Raw genomic sequence first — 15,842 nt, 5'->3', positions numbered from 1 at the left:
ATATTTGTAGCACCCTCCTAGGTAGTTGCTAGGAAAAAGCATATGGGTGGCCCTGTCTGCATATCAGGGGGGGCCTGATCATTTAGTTAGTCTGCCACATGTTTCCAGGTGTGACCTGTTGTGTCTGGGGAGTCTCCCCACTGTTTCCAATGAGGGCTCTTATTGGACAGTGGAGGAAATCTAGCCAACAGCACACCAGGGCTTGTGGCTATCTCAGTGGGCGGAGTTTGCCACAATGCACCCTAGGATGAGTTATAAGTCTGAGGGGAGCATGTGACAGGGCGTCTTTGGCGGGAAGCAGAGTCCCAGGATGAGGGTGACAGCTGTCTCTCCTCCTGTCAGCGTTAGTGAAGGTGTCCTGGGCATTCGGCCTAGAGGACGAAGGTTGAGCTGAGCTGCAGAGAGGGATCCAGAGTGCTGTGGACGAAGTGGAGCTGCTGGGCAGAAGTTTCGGGGGAAAAACAGTGTCCTGGGTGCTCAAAACCACCCAGGGGTCTGCCTAGGAGAGGGGACCACTCCAGAAGGTCAGAGGGATCTGGGAGCCAGCTAACCTGTGGAGAAAGTCTTAGAGAAAGGGGTGCCAGTGTCTAAGCCCTGAAGATAAGTGAGAGGAAGAGGGTGCTGTTGTTGGCCCTGAAGATTTTAGCAGCACAGCAGTAGTACAAGTAGCTACCTCAGCAAGGAGTGCTTAAGGGAGCTCAAAGAGGACTTCTTTATGTAAGAAAGCAGTCCAAAGTCAGTTTGGAGTTAAAAGGCAGTGAGCCAGCGTTAACTAGCGTCAACCGGCGTTGACCGGCATCTAGCCAGCGTCAAGTCAGTGCTAATCTTTTTTCAGTTGTCCCTAGCAAATTGTGCATAGTTGAGCCAAAAGAGTATCCCACTCATTCCCTTCTCCCATCCAAGTTCTTAATAAATACAAAAAACCCAAAGATACTGGACTGGTCATTGTCTCAGTGCTCGCACTTGGAGAAACATGCACAAGGGTTCTTTTGTTGCACCCGTTACCCAGGGGACCCATATCCAGCAAAACGGCTGGGAATCCTGCTACATATTTAACTGTTAAATATATCTTATTTAAACTATGATATCTTGCTATCTTAAATACTGATCTTCTAAAGTTGGCTATAGACACTCAAATGTCAGAGAACAATGAGTGGTGACAAATCTGTCTCAAAGTGCTGGCTTGATGGGATCAACACTAATCTTCTTCTCTTGTGTGTGATATCATACACTTCTGATGCTTTGCGATGGTCATTAGTGCTCTGATGGTAACTCCTACATGATCCAATTATCAAAAGCAATGCTCTAAACTGGTGCATCACATTCAAATAAACCCAAGTAAACCCTTACACACTTATTTGTTCCAACATCCACAAAGGAAAATAAAATGATACTAAATGATGCATTTAGAACAGGATGACATCTGGAACTGGAACTGTATTTTTAGATAAAACAACACGCAGCTGGATAAATAGTCTTTGAAGTGACTTTCTCAAATTGTTCTAATAGTATTCTGGAACTAGGATGTGTATGCAGCTGATGTTTTGAGTTTGTCCTTCGAAAAGCTTTTATGAGGTTTTAATCCTCACACTTCAAGATCTGTAGTTCATGATTATCAGATATTTCAACTCATTGATTGAGGCCTTGTATCTGGTTTTAGCCTGCTGTCCTAAGAGACATTTTTTAGAAAAAAAAAAAATCGAAATATCAGCAGAACAGTTACTTTTTCAATTAGGATCTGTCTGCACAAGTCTACAGGCAGCTACAAAACAAAAAAATTGCAGTGTGACAAACGTCACCCAAGAAATCCAAACTCCCTGATTCCTATAACAGCGCCTGCTGACTGTAAATTAGGGTAGTCAAACAGATCCCTCATCAGTTTCAACTACAGTGATAGATGTGTCCATTCTTACAACTATCCTTATCTCCTGACTCACACTATTTTTCCATTTGCTTTCTTTTCTAACTTTTTTTCCCGGTGACTTTCCTTGATCAGTTGAAATAGCATGTTGGAAAATCTCTATGACAAAAACATCAGGCGTTTGTCACACCCCAGCACTCTTTGCTCAGCTGCTGCACACTTTAATCATTTATTGAAACAGACTCAATTTATCAAAAGCAGTTTAAAGTAGCAAGTTACCTGTAGGAACCCTTGCATTTTTATTTTTATTTTTTTAATTAGACCTGGAATCTGATTACTTACTTGTAGGAACACACTTTCCATTTAGATTTGATGCACAAAGCGCAAGGGCTATCATGATATAGAGAAGTATAGGAAATATCCAGTGAAAAAAAGTCAGTGGAAAACAGGAGGATGAAATTACTAAAACAGAATCAAATTGTATACTTTATAAAGCTGCCAACTGCAAAAATACAAAACACAATGGATTTTTGCTTTTCTTTCATTTGGCAACATCATTATAATCATCATGCCTTTGATATTTTTGTTTTTCATATGTTTTTTTCTAAATAGGCACATATTTTATACCTGATGAGTAGCATGTTTTAAACCAGTGTAGTGGTGCACAATAGAAGATATAAGCTCATCCGGAATTTTCTTGTATTGCATGTTGCACTTGCTCTAATTTTTTTTCTACTCAGTGCTACTCAGTGCATTTCCCCTCTCGGGGGATAGCAGGCAGTCCGTAGTATGGTTAATCCATAACTTTGATTAACTCTTCAGTAGAAGAACAGTGACTTTTGCTTGTATATAAAGTTTATGTATAGCAAAGTCTTAGCAGCAGCCATTAGGTATGCAAGCATATATATGAATCATTTCAGCAAAAGTGCCAGCGCTTAGGTAAAAAAATATATATGAGTAATTTATATAAGAATATAAAATATACTGTATATAAATATGTGGCTGCTGCTGATAAAAAAAGGAAACACCTTTTTAAAACGGACTAAATAGAATGTATCAGCGCTGCTCAATAAATATTTGCAAATTATATAGTGCAAAATACATACCACAATAACAATAAATTGCATATAAAGTGCTATCAATGTAAAGGGCTAAACCGTGCTTTTCATATAAATATATATAAATCAATATGCAATGTGAACTGATCATACATTAAAAAATGTTTTTATATCATAAAGTGTCCAGTGCTTTTGTGACAAAAATAAATTAATCTTCTTCATAAACAAGTGCTCCGTGCTTGATATGTGATATAAATATAAAAGTGTTCAGTTTTCTTCCTTAATAAGTGCTCAGTGCTTGTCTGTAAACACAAATAACTCCAAAGTGCTGGTGCTTGCTGGTGTGCTCGGGTGCTCCCCTCTCACTCACTCCCCTACTCACCAGACAATCAATGGTAAACCGCCTTAAGCAATCTTATCCTCACTGATCGTCAACAGCAGACTGCAGCACCATACACTTCTATTTTCTCCTAATTACACCGTGTTACAGCAGCATTCAGCTAGCAGCATCCAAGAACGACTTCCCCGTGTGGGATTAATAGACAAAGAGAATCCTTATCGTGCAGTATATCCAAAACTTTATTCTAAATCCAATAGAATTGCACTTACAATATTCAGCATGTAAACAAGCGAGATGATTTTCCTAAGTCAGGACCCCAAACATGTCTGTGCGTTCCACCCGTGCTAACCGGAAGTGACGTGCTGCGTGAGGTTGACGGCTTGATGCGTTTCTCTCTGCCAATCAGAGCATTCTCAAAAGCTATATATGAATCAGTTCCTGGTTCTTTTTGCAGTCTTAAGGGGTTAATTCACGTTTTCCAGAACATAGCCAATGCAGTCAAGGGCCCAGGTAGATATTAAAAAACTGCAGCTTTGAAAAGTGTTCATTAATTTTTTTTGTCATACCTGTAGAACATTTAGGTCTCCTTGAAAATCTGGCCAACAAAAACTCCTATTTAGCAATCCCTACATCCTGCCTTGTTTCTAGGATGTGTGAAACCATAGGACTTCTGCTAACTGCTTTGCAGGAGCAAAAACCAACCATTTTCACATTCTAAGGTAAGACATGGGGATTTCTAACTTGGAGTTTTTCAACCCGGCTTCTAAGGAGTTACAAATGGCATACAAGTATGGCAATAAAATTACCAAACATTTTACAAAGCTGCATAGTTTTTAACATCTCCTGAGGTCCCTTTGACTGCATAAGCTATTTTCTGGAAAAGATGAACCTAGCCCTTAAATACTCCTACAGCAAACTCCCCATGGCATAGGACCTTACTCTTCTTCTGCCCACCTAAGAGTTTTGGGTGTTCCCACCCATCTCTTGTACCCCCTGTTAAATTCTCTATTATATAAAATACATATAAAATCCAGCAGAGAATGGAAACCCCTTAAAACTGCCACAGCAGGCGTGCAGAGTCAGGAACTCAAGCCCAGATCTCACCAAGTGAAACCCTCAAGAGATATAAGAAACTGCCTGTCAGGACCTGACTTGAACCTGGGACCTCTGCTGTGTCTGATGGTGTCTCTTCTTGCTGATCCACCTGGAATGCTGGACAGTTCCCTGGACAATTCCTTAAATGATCCTGCTGTGAATCTTAGTTACCTTGAACCCTTTGCTCCTCCCCTTAACTTCCTGATTTAAGCCATATCTCCGAACTTCCTGGTTGCCAGAATATTGTGCCTTCTCCAGCCAAATTCTTGTTTGTCTCTCCTGCTGCCATCCATATCTTTGCTACTATTTGTTATCGACCTCTGGCTTGTTCCTCGTCTACGCTTCTGCTGAATCCAAACCTGTAACTATTTGTTACCGACCATTGGCTCATTCCTCGACTACGCTTTTGCTTGATCCCTACCTGCTATATCTGCTACTGGACTCCGGCTTGCTCACCTTCTGGTGGGGCAATCCTGAGGACCGCAATCCCATCTCCACCTTCAGGAGCTCTGGTGAACACCGGTTAGTACTTAGACTCCGCACCTCAGGTGAACATGTGTCATCAGCCAGGGTGACCTGCGCGAATATCTTTCCAGCTTGTCGGTGGGTGCTCTCCACTACTATAACTACTGGCCTCCGAGCCAGACCGTGACACTGCCATGTTTTTAATTTAGCCAGCATCTAGAAAAATATCATATATCACTTTAGGTGGGCGATCCTTTATTAAATGGCACTAACATCAATGCAAAGGGATGTCAGTCACAGTAATATAAAATAAATGAAAGCCCCTCAGAACTTGCACAGCAGGTCTGCAGACCTAGAAACTCAAGCCCAAATCTCACCATTAGAGATATAAGAAATTGTCAATGTTTTTAATTTCCCCACATATACCAAAAAACTGAAATATTAGTTTGAGTGGGTGATTCTTTAATAAATATTACTAACAATAATGAAAAGGAAGTACAAGGGATGTCAACCATGGCTTCTGACTAAAGGAATGCGTCTCTTTCCCTACTGCAAGTTTAGACATTCCTCCATTATGTCAAAACATGCCTAAACCTGCAGTATTTGCTTTTTAACTCAGCTTGAATTCTCTGGCAGGATTAGCCTGTTCGCATTGGATAAGTGTTATAAAGGGTCTGGTCTGACCTAAACCCAAAACATCCTGCAACACTGCACTATGTGAAACCAAATATAAATATGTGCAGAGTAAAAGATGTAATACTTTTGTACTATGTAAACTCCAAAGTCATTATGTGAAATGCTGTGTATTCTGATACATGCAACATTACAGATACAAACTACGTAGCTTAAGTAGTGAGAATGTTGGAGTAACATCTGTTTTTATTTGTTAGCTGGATCTCCATCCATGGGGACGTGTCAGAGATCTTCTTAAGAAGACTAAAAAGAATCAGAATAAATTAGGATTATCCTCAGCATCATTGAAGAGATCCTGTCCTCAGCTCTACAGGTAACCTGAAATATTACCGTCATTTCAAAATGATTACCTCTTGTCCACATTTCCATATCTGTGCTGCCCTTTTCTACCATTATGACTAAGCCAAGCATTTTTGTTAATGCACTCCCTGGCTAAGTATTTTGCTTAAGGACTGGAATATTATGCCTGCACCTTTAACTGTCCTATGAAGCTTAAGTTCCACCTAAAGCAAACCTGCAGCCAGTAAGATAACTCAACAACCAATGTACAGCTAGGTATCTATGTAAATTTTACATTCCATAAAAAATAGCACATATCAGACCTTAATAACTGTGCCCTAGTGCTGCTGTATTGGATTTGGGGAGTGCCCAAAGGGTAAGTGCTGAATCAGATAACAACATATTAGAAAAGCAATTTATATAAAATTAGAAGTGCTGATTTGTTGCAGAACAGTATGGGCTTTTACAAATTAAGCTTTTTTTTTAAAGGCTATTTTACTTATTAATACTTAGCCATAGGTTTACATTAAGTGTCACCGTCTGGGGTCAGGCAAATAACTCAGGCTCCCCTGAGGTGCAGAGTCTAAGTACTAACCGGTTTTCACCTGAGCTCCTGATGGTGGAGATGGGTTTAGCTGTGTGTTAGTACCAGGTCGCTGTCCTCAGGATAGCCCCACCAGGAGGTGAGCAAGCAGAGGTCTAGTAGGGGATATAGCAGGTAAGGAACAAACAGACAGTCGCGTAGTCAGTAAACACACCAAAGGTCCGTAACAAGTATTTACAGGTTGGGATCAAGCTAAAGTGTAGTCAAGGAACAAGCCAAGGGTCTGTAATGTGTGGTAGCAAAGATACGGAAGGCAGCAGGAAAGACAAAAATGAGATACTGGAGAGGGCACAATAATCTGGCAAACAGGAAGTGCAGAGACATGGTTTAAATCAGGAAGTTCACGGGAGGAGCAAAGAGTTTAAGGTTCAAGACAAACAAGGTGCAAGGCAGGATCATTCAAATAATACACCATTGCATTCTCTGCTTTGCAACAGCATCTCAGATAGCTCAGCAAGAAGAGTCATTGCCAGTCACAGCAGAGATCCCTGACATTAAGGTTCCAGATCAGTCTATCTGCTGCTGATATTTTAAAGAAGGCTCAATCTTGCTTCTGTATTTTTCATTTATTTTACTATAAAGGGAAGAATAGAATAGGAGGAGCAATTCCTTTGTTTATTGACAAAACCACTTAACCATCAGAGTATCCAATTCTTAGTCATTTGTTGTGCTATTTCTCCTAAATATCTTTATGTCATTGTGAAGGTAAGCTGTATTAGGATTGTAAGAACATGAAAAATTTTAGATGCAATTTGAAGCTTCCCTTAGACATGAGATGATTGTTGATTGAAAGAAGGAGAAAGTTAATTTTGCAGGTGTTCCATGAAATAAGCAGCACCTATTAGTGTCTGATGGCACTGCTCATTTCCTCCCCTCTACATTGACATAAACATAAACCTTTTCTACAAGTCCGGTCCTTATGTTTGTAGACCTGCCAGGCAATGATGGTATCTGAGGGTAGTCAAATTGTGTATGCAGTCTATAAGGAGCTACTTTTATCATATGATCAAAGTATATCTAAACATTTTCTTTGGCTCCAGCTTATATACCCCCATTCAGCCAGTAGACCTCCAAAGGCTTCTGCTCCCAATGAAATGAAAACTAATCACCTGTTTTACTAAAGAATACATGACCCATTATGTAACTCTGTGACAGGGTGTTCAACTCCATTACAGTTTTGCATAAAGAATGCCAAACACAAACCATTGGAGCTAAAGTTAAAGATTGATATTTTGTCACTTTTTGCCAACCATTTTTTTAGTTTTAAAGAAATGTCCAATTTACATTGCTTTTTTTTTTTTTTTTTTAATAGGACTTATTGTTTTAAACAATTAAAATGTGCAACCTTACTAACCAGAGAATTTCTCAGACACCACAATTAATTTTATCTAAACTTTGAAGGGTGTGATGTTATATTTCAAACATCATTTAACGGACATAAATAGCGAGGAAAGTATAAATGACATTTTGTACATTGTGAGTGAGGAAATAGTCTATATTTCTCCAAACACATCTATAATGTCACATTTACAGCTGGAAGAAACATCTGAATTTCCGTCTATTGTTTTGTGTTAAAGAAATCCCAGACAGAAGCATGTCCAGTGCATTTCCTTATGTTTTTCTTTAAACATGCCTTTTTTAGGACCTTAACTGTTCTTTTGACCCCACTTAGTTAACTCAGACTTGACAGAAAAAGATTTTTATAACTCTGCCTCATAATGTTTTATTGCTTTACCTTCAGCTAAAGAAAATTGTTTCCTTACTAGCAAGGTTATCAACGAAATATGGTGTATTGATTTAATTATCTTATCTGTCTTGGATGGAAGCTTATCCAGGCAATAGCTACTAGAATCCAACTTAAAGTTGAACTCCAGGCAGATTTTAAAGACAAAAATTAATGTAGCTCTGTGCATTTTAATTTCTCATTAAATATATTTTTAATGCAAGCACTGTAGATGCTTGAATTTGACTTTCCTCTTGCAGTCTTCTATACAGCAGGACAAGAAGCCAGTCATTAGTGGTACAGTGCTCTTGTTCTAACAAAGACCATGCTGATAGGCAAAGAGCAGTGTGGCAAAGAGATGACCTCTTCAGCGTGCTGCTTCTGATTTTACTGTCCTGTCATGGAAGGGATAAAACATATACATTTTTCTTAAATATGAGGTTTAGTTAAAAATGATTTTTAGCCCTACAGCTTTAGTGACCTCACTTGGGTAAAGATACCTGCGCTTAGGAAAATTGTTAAACTTCCTTAAGGAAGAAAATTCTATCTTCCTTAAAACCTTTAATATAGTGACCTAACTTACCTGTAATTAGGCATGTCCCATGTCGTGTAGGCAGTTGGATCCCTGAGAAATCTTCACGGCAGGGTTGCTGGTCCTCTTCCCTTAAATTTTCCAGCACTGTAATGGTTAGTAGCTTTGTGTCTCCAGGCTGAATTCAAAAGCGAAAGCTCCTGACAGGGACCTGCAACCTCTCCCCCTACTCCATTGTGTAAAATTATTTTCATTGCTTTTGAGGGGGAATGACTGAATTCTCTTCTTCCATTCTGAGATTGTGTTACAAGCAATGAAATAACTTTTCTCAATGGGGAAGGGGGTGGATCCCCGTCGGGAGCTTTTTCAATTGATTTCTCCCTGCAGATCCAATGCTATTAACCCTCGCAGTGCCAGAAGTTCAAAGCCAGGAGGAGAACCAGCATCCCTGCAGTGAGGATTTCTCCAGAATCCAGCTGCCTGCACAACGTGGCACATACCTAATTGCAAGGAAGTTAGGTCACTAAAGCTGTAGGATTAAAAATCCTTTTAGTAAAACTTCAGCTTTAACTGCGGCAGATTAAAATCAGGTCTGTGGAGTGCCCTGTGCTGTGAGCTATGTAAATCTCAGGACCAAAAAGACAGAAATACAAATCCTTTGCCAGGTAAAACAGACTGCTGATATGTATTTCACCTACAGTATTTAGTTAGTTGTTTGTATGGAATTCAGCTTTATAAAAAACTCAAAATATTCATACCTCCGGTAACAAATCCACTGCTAGCAAGCCCCTGTGCAGTCCACTCATAAGACCTGTAATCAGTTTTGGTATATTATAAAGACTTAGCATTTTTTTCCCTAGAAAATGTTGGTGATCATGCATGCAAACCTAATTCTGTGTTTCCTTTATGATCCTACATAATCATTAAATCACTACAGTGCTATAATCCCGTTATACCCTTGCTTCCATAGGCCAGATATTGTGCAAAATGACATTAAAAGAAGAGACAGAAATTCAATGATCGCCCTTGGACAGAATATCAACAGAGAAAATGCATGGGCCAGTTTGTATGCCTTAAACAGGTAAACCTTTCTTTCTGTTATAGTGGTGGTTAATGTTGCTAACTTGAAGGGTGTTGCAGGGAATAAATTAGGTAAAAGGCACAGGTGCAGGGCACAAAGGTGACGGGATGCAATATCACATTAGTGGGAAAAATATATAAAACATATATAAAAATTTAATAAAATGTAAGTGTACATTTTAATAAAAAAGTGTCCTTCACACCAAACACCCTCTTCGTTAGACCGGGAAGTAATATATCTACCCCCTGCACAGGTACACTACCAGGATCGCTGTTTAGTGTAAGCTTTCTGTGCACCATTTACACTTCTCTACATAATCCAAAGTTCACAAATACAAACAATGCATCCCAGCAGGCTAAATTGCCGTACTAATTAAGCTAAGTCAGTGCAGTGATTTCCCCTGCTGAGCTATTGTGTTCTGACAGGGGAAATCCCCCCCCCCCCCCCCCAGAACACATTAATCAGTGTTCACAGCTATTGGCTGCCAGTGCTGATCTGATGCTGTTTTTCGAAGGTTGCTTGCTTGATAAAAGCCGGCTGTTAGACTGGCTTCTGTCGGACAGGCTGCCATACACACGGGCTGAATGTTGGCCGGTTTCTGTTGGCGATATTTGACCCATGTGTACCAGTCTTTATGCTTACATGACACCCTTTGGTACTGCCATACACACGGGCTGAATGTTGGCCGGTTTCTGTTCACCATATTTGACCCATATGTACCAGTCTTTATGCTTACATGACACCCTTTGGTACTGCTGCAGCCTGTATTGGAAACATTGATTTCTAAAAGAGTAATATCAGTGATCTCCTCTAGACTCCTATACCACATTTCCAGCCTCTCATTGTCTTCTGCACCATGTCTCCAGTCTCCAACCACACCTGTAGCATGCCCACAGTCTCTGACCATCATCTTCCCTACTATGTCCACAGTCTCTGACCATCATCTCCTCTAGTATGACCACAGTCTCTGGCCATCGTCTTCTCTAGTATGTCCACAGTTTCTGACCATCATCTTCTCTAGTATGTTCACAGTCTCTGACCATCATCTCCTCTAGTATGTCCACAGTCTCTGACCATCACCTCCTCTAGTATGTCCACAGTTTCTGACCATCATCTTCTCTAGTATGTCCACAGTCTCTTACCATCATCTCCTCTAGTATGTCCACAGTTTCTGACCATCTTCTTCTCTAGTATGTCCACAGTCTCTGACCATCATCTCCTCTAGTATGACCACAGTCTCTGACCATCACCTCCTCTAGTATGTCCACAGTTTCTGACCATCATCTCCTCTAGTATGACCACAGTCTCTGACCATCATCTTCTCTTGTATGTCCACAGTCTCTGACCATCACCTCCTCTAGTATGTCCACAGTTTCTGACCATCATCTTCTCTAGTATGTCCACAATCTCTGACCATCATCTCCTCTAGTATGTCAGCAGTCTCTGGCAGTCCCTAATAATCCCTACTATAATTACATTATATTGTGATGGGGACCCTCTTCATTGTAAATTGAAAACCACTGTGCTTCAGAAATCCCAACATAGACCAAAACCCCAATTTAATTAAACTGCAATCGTCAATTATACTTTTTAAAGGGAATTGGTAGATAGCAAATTTTTAACTGTTTTTTTTATTTACAATGTGAAAAATTTTATGTGTATTTAAGTTATTGTTTTTTTCTTTCTTTAGAAAGGATGATATGTGAAGATTCAGTTGGTACACAAAAAGAAAAAGGATGAAATAAAAGACAGATAAAGAATGTACAGGAATTTTTGATTGGATTATGTAGGTCTGTAGAAAGTATGTAATGAAGTTAGTGATGAGAGAACAAAATATATTGTAAAATGATACTGGTCTGTTGAAATAATTATATTCTTACACTACATCAAACTTGCTATCTGTATGCTCCTATGACAGTCTTATTATTTATTACCCATAGCCCCTATTTAAGAAGAAACACAAAATATCCAATCATTGAATTATTGTCAGAAATAAAGAAGCATTTAAAGAATAGTTACAGCTAACACAACTTGTGATTTGGCTTTGGAAATCACAGAACAATTTTTTAATTACTTCTTGAATAGTTCTTAGAAATCAGATCCACGTTGTAGTGTCAGCAGCTGCCAGGCAGCTCACAAGCTGATTCGGTTAGAACACAGGAGTCATACTTTCACTCCTTCAGCATTCTACTGGCTTTAAAGAACCAAAGGGTGGAACCCTGTGTTCTTCTAGAATTGAGAGTAGTTCTTGTTAGACACTATATGATGTAATGACAAAGATAGGGACGTGGCTTAACATATTCATTGTATATTTTCATTCATTCATTATTGCATTTCTACTGAGAGACATATCCAGAGTCATTAAAGTCTATTTCATCAAAAGGGGGACCAAAGCATTTGTATTTGTCATGCATAGCTATACTACTCTTTTATAGCACAGGATGCACTTTTACTGTATCAAATATATGTACTGTAAATACCTGTTGCAATAATTTACCACTCCAAAATATTTTAAATTTAAAAACACTGGCTTTGGTGACATTAGTACTCAATAATACAGTACTTTAATTTAAAATTGTAAGCCAAAAAACTAAACTGTATATTATGTATGCAGCACTTAAAAAAAATGATATTATAAATGAATTAACACATTTAAAAAAAAAAAAAGCAAATGTAAAATAATATATGTACAAGAAAATTACAATTCTTTTTGCTCATCGCACCATTACTGTTTAAATATAATGCATATTTTATAGTGGATAATGCTAAATTGATTTTTTTTCAATATTCGCATATATTCCTTAGCCAGTTTCCCCAACAGCTACAGATTTGGAGACTTAGGTCATAGCCTTAGTCTGCCAAAACCAAGCCTCAAAAACCTCTATTTATACTGTATAGGGTAAAAGCAAACCTTTTCAAGCCTTGGCCCTCTCAGGGTGTGCAATTTCTGATAGTTTCACCAGATAAAGTCATGTTGATTGGATGGCCCAATCCAACATCTGGGCTTGGGATCAGGCTATATAAAAGTAAACTTATCTTGTCAAGCCTTGGCCCTCTCAGGGTGTGCAATTTCTAACAGTTTCACCAGATAAAGCCATCTTGATTGGATGGCCCAATCCAACATCTGGGCGGGGATCAGGCTATATAAGACTTCCTGATGGAAAGGGAATCGCAAGCACTTCTGATCACCAGAGGAACTTATTGAGGTTGATTTACTAAAGGAGTACAGCATGAATCTTTACTTTGCAAAGTGAACATTCACTTAGCTTATTGAAGGAAGTAAAGCTGTACTAATGTCTATTGTTCAATCATGTGGAAGCAAGAATATATTTTTTTAAATTTTCTTGCAGGTGATTGGCCATTTTTTGCAAAGTGAATTTTCACGTAGCTTTTCCTCATTCACTAGGCTATGTGGAAATTCACTTTGCAAACTGGAAATCCCTTTTACAAGGAATTTAAAAAAATGAGATTTCCATTGATGAGAGTCCTTGACAAGATCTGGTTCCAGAATAATCAAATATTCTTAGCTTGTTTACTAAATCACTAACATAAAGAGCACTCCTGGTTGGGCCCATACTCAGTAGTATATCACTGCCTATATTTACAATTTTCCATTCAGCTTTAGAACTGCATTTAACTTCCTAATATTGTATTTTCAAAAATTTTCAGCCATTTGATTTATCCATTTCAGTCTCCAAACTAACTGTAGCCTAATGCTTGGGTGAACAGTGTCTTGCATGTGGTGAAAAGAAACCAACATCACCATTTGCATGTTTTTTGCTTCATCTTTTATTGTGCACAGTTTAACTAAACTTCCCACAATTATGGTTTGCATTTTTGTTATGCTGTACATAGCACTTTGTTTTACAGAAAATATGTTTTTAAACTGTACATTAATAATGTTTAGGATGTAAATAGCTGAAACGTATGCCAGGGAATTGTATGAAGATGTAAAGAATGAATCTCAATAAATAGGTTGCAGTCGAGTAAATCCACATATAAAGAATTCACTCATTGCAACTCTTAAGACAAAAAAGCAATCTTTTTAGTGACACTTTTGCTGTAAAAAAAAAAAAAACACCAGTTTTAAAATAATTTCTGGTAATAATAAAGTTCACAAAGAGCAGGAAAGTTAGTAATGATAGTGAATATATTCTTTGAAAAAGTCATTATTTGTCCATAATTTATTATTCGATCATATGAGCCTGTTAGTCACCAGGTGTGAGAAAAAAGTGTCCCTGTATGCTCAGGTTTGGGCTTCAAGGATCTATTGATGCCATTTTTTTTCTGCTTTGTCTGTTTTTTTCTGTTAACTACAATGATGATGGGAGCTAATAGATAGGGCAGCACGCACTTAGTAGTTATTGAAGGCACCAAAAGACAGCAATACATATGAGCACAGTATACAGTATAAGCAGTTATAACATGTTTGCTGAACAGAATAGTGTGCACACTTAGTAGGTATCCTTAAAAAAAATTAACTGACGTAATGATTTCTTGCCTATGGAAGAAATAACGTGGCCTCCTCAATTTTCCACTATGAACACAGCGCTAAAATCGGTTGCTTGTTCAAAAATCATGATCTTTTATATGATATGCCACTCAAAGGATACGTATTGTAGTTGAATGAAGGTTAAATGTTTTAATGTTTATTTGCAAATCAATCCATCCAAAAATTTAGAAAAACTTTAAAAGATCAAAAATAAAAAAAAACAGACCAATGACAATACAGGAAGGTTGGATATGCGGGCATAATCTGATCGCCTGACAGTTTATTGATTTCGTTTTTTTTCTCAGACAATACACAAACATGCATGCCAGGATCACCCCATGCTTGCATGTCTTTGCCTATGGAGGCTATTGGGGGAGCATGTGAAACCTGTGGTGCTATCTTTCATCAGGACTGGTCATAGATTATCTGATATCTATGACAAATATTAACCTCAGGCCCAAATACGCAATACCACCAGTTAATACTGGGCTCCTTCTAGGATCCGTTGAAAGAAAGAAAACTATATGAATGCCTTTAGAATAGAGTAAGTACTTACATTTAGACTTTTTAAAAATCCATCTATAAAATGCTGACTTCCTGTGGTGCAAAGCCTGCACTGGAGTAACATTCTGGGATGAACTGGAAATGTATTTTACTTGTAAAGTGTAAATAACATATTGCATCATTTTTTTTTTTTTTTTTTCGTTGCAAATCTTGTCAGTTTTGTAAGACTAAAAAGATTGTTTACCCTGATTATTCTGTGAATAGTGTATCTTTGCTGGTTCAAAAACTGTTCAAAATACCTTTGTTACATACTCAGATTCCATATGTATAATTTTTATAAAATTACTCATAATCTGTTTATACATGTATTCAAATATTATGCAACTTGTATATTTATAAAAGTATCATCTTTATATTTTTACAAAATGTAAAAATGTAAAATGCTCAATAAACATCTACAAATAAATAATATGTTGTGATACCTTTTATTATACTTTGGATCATATAAAAAGATTTTTCATTTGTATGTTGTGGATTTGTCCCTAAATTTATTTATGACTTGAGAAGTTTGACATTCACTGGTGAGTGTAAAAGCCTGTTTATTATATTTCTTTGATTCGAAAAGTATTTTTATGTTTTACTAAAGCTTTAGGTTGCATTAGATATTACATTTCCAGTGTGAACTGGCTTTTAAAGGCAGGCGTCAAGTGAAAGCAATCAGCAAGCTGCTAATGCTATCAACTAATTACTGCAATCTTGCCACTCCATTTACCTTATTTGAGCTCTGTGTAATGGCTTAAGGCTCCATTCCCACTTGTGTGACTTGTCGGGCAACTGTGGACATCAAAGGCGCATGACAAATCATTCCCCATGTTCCCCCAATAATAACCATTCATATACAGGTGCATCTCAAAAAAAATAAAATATCATCAAAAAGTTAATTTGTTTCAGTAATTCAATTCAAAAACTAAAACTCATATATTAAATAGATTCATTACACACAGGGTGAGATATTTTAAGCATTTCTTTCTTTGAATTTTGAGAATTATGACGTACAGCTAGTGAAAACCTCAAATCAGTATCTCAGAAAATTAGAATATTGTAAAAAAGTTCAA

At 38.0% G+C, this 15,842-nt stretch overlaps 1 protein-coding gene across 1 annotated transcript in view; it reads left to right on the top strand.

The window, feature by feature from the left end:
• Positions 1 to 9,822, top strand: part of LOC309562543 (uncharacterized protein) — a 59,390-nt gene extending 49,568 nt beyond the window's left edge. Inside the window, exons 6-7 of the mRNA XM_082266790.1 lie at positions 5,710 to 5,825; positions 9,621 to 9,822. Coding sequence (XP_082122916.1) covers positions 5,710 to 5,825; positions 9,621 to 9,735 — 231 coding nt within the window. The 3' untranslated portion in view covers positions 9,736 to 9,822. The remainder of the gene's footprint in view (positions 1 to 5,709; positions 5,826 to 9,620) is intronic.
• Positions 9,823 to 15,842: the final 6,020 nt, after the last annotated feature.

This window comes from Pelophylax lessonae (genome assembly GCF_965119305.1).
Source record: "Pelophylax lessonae genome assembly, chromosome: 9".
NCBI classification, from domain to species: domain Eukaryota; kingdom Metazoa; phylum Chordata; class Amphibia; order Anura; family Ranidae; genus Pelophylax; species Pelophylax lessonae.
This window is presented reverse-complemented; position numbering and strand designations above follow the sequence as displayed.